Source organism: Pelobates fuscus, chromosome 2, assembly GCF_036172605.1.
Source record: "Pelobates fuscus isolate aPelFus1 chromosome 2, aPelFus1.pri, whole genome shotgun sequence".
NCBI classification, from domain to species: Eukaryota; Metazoa; Chordata; class Amphibia; order Anura; family Pelobatidae; genus Pelobates; species Pelobates fuscus.
In genome coordinates this window covers 182,551,534-182,559,480 of record NC_086318.1, presented here as the reverse complement: position 1 = coordinate 182,559,480, position 7,947 = coordinate 182,551,534, and the positions used below count along the sequence as shown (strand labels likewise).

The window sequence follows — 7,947 nt, the reverse complement described above, 5'->3', positions numbered from 1 at the left end:
TAGTAGCTTTTAGGCTTGTCAGGACATGCAAATTTGAACCCTGCTGATGATATATATATATATATATATAGGCATGGTCCGAGGCTGATTTGGGAGATCATAGGATCTCTCCTGCCAGCGACTGCAGGGCAAGTGCCGTCTGTGAGCCTTCATGGATCAAAGCACTCACTCACCTGCCCACAGGCATTGAAATGAGCTGCAAGCAGGGGAGGCAGAGGAGAGAGAGGCCCCGGGGAAGCTTTAGCCTTCAGGGTTCCTCTCGCATGGTCAGAGCATTGCTGCTGTTACCATGCTGCAGGCTAGAGGTCACTCCCCACTAGAACCTACCAGAGCTTCACCGCTGGTCCACTAGGGCTCGGAAGCAATGCCCCACCTCCCTGAGTCAAGGTAAGAAGCAAGGGTGGTATAAACTATATATTTTTAATTAAAATAAAAAATGCACATATATATATTCTTTTCTCTGACCCCACTGTAACCCAAACACACACACACAGAATCACTGCACCGCTCCACACGCTGCACCCCAAACATACTGCACCAACCACACACAACACTGCTCACAAACACACACTGCACCCCACCACACACACTGCATCCCACACACACACTGCACCTATCAGACACAGTGCCCCCCACACACTGAACCCCTCACACACACAGTGCCCCTTCACACACACACATACACACTGTACCCCACATAAACATTGCACCCCTCACACACAATGCACCACACACACTGCAACCTCCCACACACACACTGCATCACACACATAATGCAACCCACACACTCATGCACCCCTGCACACATGGCACCCCCCCCCCTCCACACACACTGCACAGATCGTTTTTGATTATACACACTGCACCCCTCACACATGCACACACACACACACACACTGTGCTCTGCACACACACAGTACATCACTCACACACACAGTGCACCACTCACACACACTGCATCTACACCCATTACATTTTAGATACACACTACACCCCTTATAGACACACTAGATCCTGTACAAAACTCTGGATCCTCTACACACACATACACAGACTCCTTATACACTCTGAATGCTGTACAAATACACTAAATCTCCTTTGCACACTCTGGGTTCTCCATACAAGCTAAATCCCCTATGCACACACTAGATCCCCTGTAGGACACACACTAAACACACACTACTTTCCCTAAACACACACTTTACAACCCCTACACACACTACATCATCTATAAACACATACGACACAGCCACTATGCACACACTCGCTACATCTCCTATACAAGCACTCTCCTACTCTCTACAGCACCTAGCCACACATATTACACTACAAACACAACACAGCTGAAAACAACATTTACACAAATCACCACACCACAATCAACTCCCTCTACACACATGCAATCCCACAAGCAAGCTCCAAATGCATGCACAATACGAGTTCCTGGCATTTTTGCCCTATTGTATCCCAGTTATGGAAACACCAGAGACAAGTCACAAGCAAACACTGCTAAAGCATGTTAATAAATGTACTTGCGCTGTGCAGGACAAATACAAGCCCATTTTCTCATGCGAGAGCTTTTAGTAGGGCTCTTTAGCAGGGCTCTGTGCATGGGCTGCCCTGCTGACGCTCACTTTGAGAAGGGGTGTGCTTGTCATTGGTGATGACAAAACACTGCCCCCCGACCCGACCCATTCTCAGTGGGCCACTGTATTGCAAAAACGCCTAGGCCAAATTTTTTCCAAGTCCGGCCCTGGATTGGCGGGTGGGATTAGAGTTAGGTATACATAAGCACATCAGCATGCCAGATGCCAGGATGTCTGCTTGGAAACTGGAAATAAAAGGCAGGAGATCTGAGATATGAAGTAAAGTCAGACAAGGTGAACATTATATTGTGCAATTTGTTTTAGAAACAACATGTGTTTGTGAGCTTAAAAATCAGATGGTTCCCACCACCACCGATTTGATTTTGTATTTTACATGCACTAAATATGTTTTGCTATATTTTTCTTTTTTACTTTCTGATAACTGACGTTTGAATAAATGGTCTTTCTCCAAAATAAATCTATTGAATATGGAGTGAATGGGGTGACAGATTTCAATTTAATTATACAATGCTGCAACATATTTCCACTGTGTTGGTAAATACTACATGGAAGTGTTTTTTTTCTGTAAGATTTTTTTTTTTTTTTTTTAGCTTATTAGTTATATGAGAAGCTAAAACAAATCTACTGTATAGATAATTTACCTAGTTGTTGATTTAATACAATTAGTGTACCTTCAGTTTCTTGTTATAAATGTGTAAGACCATTTACAATATATTTCATTCTTGTACTTTAAATTCCATATTTTGCAAGTAGCAATATCTGGTCTCAAACATATATTAGTTAAATGCAAGTTTATTACATAGCTTTCCCAAAAAATTTTTAACATTATTTTGTTTGATTTAATAGTATCTATATAAATTATTTTACCAAGAATTATGTATAGTTTTAATTAAGTTTCATTATGCATCTGTGTTTATTTTATGTTTAATGTAAATCAAACTCATAAACACCATGTACCTTAATCTGCTCATAATGATTTTCAAGATCTGTAAATCATTGTTCTGCCCAAATAACACATGCAAAAAATTATTATTATATTATAATAAAAGCAAAATCATAATATACGGTTTCTAAAATCAGTTTCACATATAATATATGTAAAGCAGAAAGAAAAAAACAAACAAACTAAATGTTGATGTGGTAGGACAGTTAGTGGGGCATGAATTCTTCTTGACAGTCGTGTTTGGCTTTTTCTGCGTAGTGGTACTTTGTGTCTTCTGTGTAGTGGTACTTGGACTCTCCTCGGTAGTGGTTCTTGGACTAGACTGGATAGTGGTTCCTGGACTCGACTGGGTTGTGGTGGTTTTTGTTTCCTCCCATACTGTGGTTTGTGGGTCTGCTGGGACTTTGGATTGACAAGAAGCACAATCCTGTCCACAGTAGTCACACAATGGTATGCTTTTCATTGTATCAGAGTTATAGGTTCTGGTTGCTGAGTTTCCTGAAACATAATAAATGTATGTTGAAGTATGCATAGTAAAAGAATGAAAATACAATCCATATCTGAAAAAATGCATATTAAACACTCTTGCAGGACAGAGGCAATTGTCTACGTTCTGAACCAAAACAAAACCTTGACTTGAGCTATAAGTGTGTTCCACCATAATTTAAGGGTTTCTCTTCAAGTACCCCCCAAACATATTATATATGTTTTTTAAATATATGTATAAATATCAAATAATATCTCATATGTATACCTGACACAACATTAAATGTGAATAAAAGGTTAAAAATGTGAAAAAATTTAGAAACAAAATTAATATTTTAAAATGTTTGCTTATAATATATGTTACACATCCAGTGCAACTAATTAAAACGAACTCAGTCTAGATTCATATATCAGTTCTGATGGCTAAATGCCTAATATTTCTAGGATTTAAATACATTTTTGATAGTTATTGCTAACCCGATACCAATCCCCACACTAACGCTATATCAACCATACCCATTATCCAATGCTTACTATTTGCATGCATACTGCTATTTAGGGCATATAATGCATACTAACTGTATGCCTACCCCAATCTTACCATTAACCAATACCCTATTGTAACCCTAACCCTGAAACAGCATTAACCAATACGTCTTTCAATCTTTCAATTAACGAATCAGAGTGCTGTTATGAGTCAAATTACATTAATATTCAAGGATATAATCTTTCAATGTAGGGTAATAACTGCTTGATTCAAGGATAAATCTGACTGCCATTCTGGGGTCAAGAAGGAATTTTTTGTCCTAGCTTGTTGCAAAATTGTGCTTCAAACTGGTTTTTTTTTGCCTTTTGGATCAACAGCAAAAAACAGGTGTGAGGAAGGCTGAACTTGATGGACGCAAGTCTCTTTTCAGCTATCTAACTATGTAACTATGTAACACAGCGTGGGAAAATTCCAAAGAACTTTCCCACGCTGTGTAAAATGACACAGATCACTCTGATTGGTTGGATTTCAAGCGTGCTGTGACAGGTTCAAGCGTTCAAGAGTGCTGTGACAGGTAAATGTAGAGACTTACCTGTCAGTCTATTTATTTACTTGTCAGAGCACTCTGATTGGTTGGCCTAAACCAACCAATCAGAGTGCGCTGAGCCTAATTGCAGGACGGGGACAGGCTTTATAAGCCTTCCCCCACCCTGCAGAGCTCAGTCTGTGCGGTGCCCTCCATGGGTGAAGATGGATTACTTTTTCAGCGCCTGGGGGTTTTTTTTCGTCTGATTTTTTTTTTGCGCTCAGGTTTTTTTTTTTTCTTCTTCAGAGTGCGGCGGTATTATGGTTTTTGATTTGGCCTTTTTAGGGCTGAAAAAAGACGATTTTAGAATAAAGAAGACATCAAATGGTAAATTTTATTTCTTTTTTTACAGGTCCTTAGTTATTGTCCCCCCCTCACTATTTTAAGGTGGGGGGGGAGGGTGCAGCTCAGGGGTGGGGGCCGGGGGTGCAGGACAATAGGTAACCCCCCCTTATTTTACTTTAGGGCACCCATATGCCACTCAGGGGTGGGGGCCAGGGGGAGGACAATAGATCCCCCCTTATTCTACTTTAGGGCCCTAACCCGCTGCTCAGGGGTGGGGGCTGGTGGGGAGAACAATAGGCCCCCCCTTTGAAGTAATTTAGGGCCCCCACCCACCGCTCAGGGGTGGGGACCAGGAGGAGGGCAATACATTCCCCCATGTGAAGTAATTTAGGGCCCCCAACCGCCGCTCAGTGGTGGGGGCGAAGGGGAGGACAATAGGTTCCCCCCTTATTATGATTTAGGGCCCCCACCTGCCGCTCAGGGGTGTGGGCCAGGGGGACACACAATAGGTTCCCCTCATTGTCATCCAGGGCCCCCACCTACCACTCAGGGGTGGAGGCCAGGGGTGGAGGACAATAGGACCCCCCCATATTCTGATTTAGGGCCCCATCCGCCACTCAAGGGTGCCGCTCAAGGGTGGGGGCTAGGAGGAGGCTAATACGCCCCCCCTTTGAAGTAATTTATGGCCCCCAACACCCGCTCAGGGGTGGGGGCCGGGCGGAGGACAATATGTTCCCCTCCATTATTCTACTTTATGGCCCCCACCCACCGCTCAGGGGTGGGGGCCGGGGGGAGGACAATAAGTCCCCCCTATACTGATTTAAAGCCCCTACCTGCCGCTCAGGGGTTGGCACCGGGGGGACACATGATAGGTTCCCCCCATTGTCATCCAGGGCCCCCACCTGCCGCCCAGGGGTGGGGGCGGTGGAGGGAAATAGGTCCCCCTTCAGTTTAAAAGCCCCTATTCGCGTGGCATGAGCGGGGGCTCGGGAGGGTGGACACATTGGGTTTTTTTTTTTTAACAGTGAACAGCCACAGGCTGTTCACTGTTTACTAGAAATGCCCCTACTCGCGGTATAGCGAGTAGGGGCAGAATTTACTAATACTAAGTAATTTTTACTAAAAATTAGGTCTTTCAGCCTTTTGGTAGATAGCTCCCTAATACCGTGGGAATTAGGGAGTTATCTACTTATTCATTCCCATCCATTGACTGGCTAAGTAACTTATATATGAACGTGTTAATTAATTGTTGTAAGCGTTGCAAATGCTTACAGCTGAATCCTGGCTATGTGTGTATACTTTTTATTTAAACTGGTATACAGTGTAACAGTCCTCATTCTTCCACTGGGTATATTAGTACTTCGGCAATTCTGTGCTTCGGCTATTCGGACATTCAGCGAAATTCGACACTTCTGAAATTCGCCAAGTTGGCAATTGACAATCGGAACGAAACGAATTGCACATGTCTAATCATCATCTATATGAGTGCCAGATCCCATGGTCAGCAAAGTCACTTATAGCCTCAAGCCACAGATTCAGTTGATGGTGATTCGTTTTGGTTTTAAATAAAGTTGACATTTTGAAAATAAAACACAAAGTAAAAAACAAAATGTGCCTACCTACTGGTGTTAAGCAATAATTCAGGTCAGATGTCTTGGTTTTTACTGCATGTTTTGGTAAATGATTATTGGTTTATATTTTTAAAATGACCTGCTATTTAATTTGTACAATATATATATATATATATATATATATATATATATATATATATATATATACGAGATATAGGAAGAGCACTCCAGAGGTCTTGTTCAAAGGTGTTTATTTGGTGAAAAAGTCTATCGACGTTTCGACCTTACGGTCTTTATCAAGATACAAAAACAAGTGAAGGCAGTGGCAATATATAGGCAAACCAATAAAGAACATGATCACTAACCTGAAAAAGCTGTGTATCTCCATGCCATGTGTGAACACCAGAGTGTGATAATGAATAAAACCGGAGTGTTCTTGTCCGTAACTGATGACGTCACAGGAGTGCGACCGGAAGTCATCGTGTAAGTGGCTTGATAGCCGATTTAGTTTGGATAGCATGGTTACTATCCATGCACACAAATACTGGATATTAGTCTACAGACTATATATAATTATCTATACCCAGGTCATTACACATCTCTCTCACTAGAGCCTTCCACACCTTTACTTTTCTTACCTTCATAGCATCCAGGCGTTATATCCGCCTCTCCCCACTTCTCTTCTCTTTATATACACATCTTGGTACACACCTCGTTTCTTCTGTGACTCTTTACCAGATCATCTTACTCTTTCATACCTTGTTTGTCATTTATCTATTTATTACTTTTCACGTTTTTCTAGACTTCGGTGTCACGGGTCTGCTCTTGGTTACGCTGCCTGTCCACACACACTCCATACAGTTCAGTTCGCATTTATTAGTGTATTTATTATTTTTGCTGCTTCACTACATACATTTTTATTTTCAGGTCATACACATTTTTTATCCTTTCTACTCTATCCACTGGTTTCTATGTTTACAGCTCATCTCCTCCGCTTGCATTCATGCTCTGTATCCTCTGTCGGTATAAGATTAATTCATACATATATATTACATATCTATTTAGAATCATCCAGTATTAGCATTAGCATTTTAACTTTCGATCCATATTTCTTTATTGCCACTCCACTTATTCACCTACTTGGATATTCACGGACTGGTTACCTAGGTTACCTAGATACACTTACACGATGACTTCCGGTCGCACTCCTGTGACGTCATCAGTTACGGACAGGAACACTCCGGTTTTATTCATTATCACACTCTGGTGTTCACACATGGCATGGAGATACACAGCTTTTTCAGGTTAGTGATCATGTTCTTTATTGGTTTGCCTATATATTGCCACTGCCTTCACTTGTTTTTGTATCTTGATAAAGACCGTAAGGTCGAAACGTCGATAGACTTTTTCACCAAATAAACACCTTTGAACAAGACCTCTGGAGTGCTCTTCCTATATCTCGTATATGTATCTACGCTTTGCAGCACCGAGGCTTTTTTGATGAATCATCCTTAAAGGTAGAGTGCCAGACCTTGAACATTTTATTATATATATATATATATATATATATATAGACACACACACATATATATATATATTATAGGTCTCACTCTCATTACTTACTTGGATCATAGTATTCCAAAATTGTTATCACAGAATCCTGTGAGCCAGCTACATTTGCAGTGCGAACCATTGGAACAGATACACAAACTTGGGTTCTGTTCACCTAAAAGAGAAGTCACAATATAAAATGTGAATACTAATATATTTTCTTCAAGTTACTCAGTAAATTATTTCTCAGTGTTAAAAACCTAAATGCAAAATTTCCCTTCATCAGTGGCACTATGTCTGAATGCCTATATTTGATTTGCTTCTTTACATTTATTAAAGAAAAATAAATTTTCAGTGCTATTTAAAATGGTATGACAAATATTCCGATATTTGTATAGATAAATATGACACTGGTGTCCTGTTTGAAAATC

At 41.0% G+C, this 7,947-nt stretch overlaps 1 protein-coding gene across 1 annotated transcript in view; it reads right to left on the bottom strand.

Moving 5' to 3' along the window:
- Positions 1–2,683: 2,683 nt before the first annotated feature.
- Positions 2,684–7,947, bottom strand: part of LOC134586248 (CD109 antigen-like) — a 115,508-nt gene continuing 110,244 nt past the window's right edge. Inside the window, exons 18-19 of the mRNA XM_063441740.1 lie at positions 7,589–7,691; positions 2,684–3,048 (exon numbers count right to left, since the gene is read on the bottom strand). Coding sequence (XP_063297810.1) covers positions 2,690–3,048; positions 7,589–7,691 — 462 coding nt within the window. The 3' untranslated portion in view covers positions 2,684–2,689. The remainder of the gene's footprint in view (positions 3,049–7,588; positions 7,692–7,947) is intronic.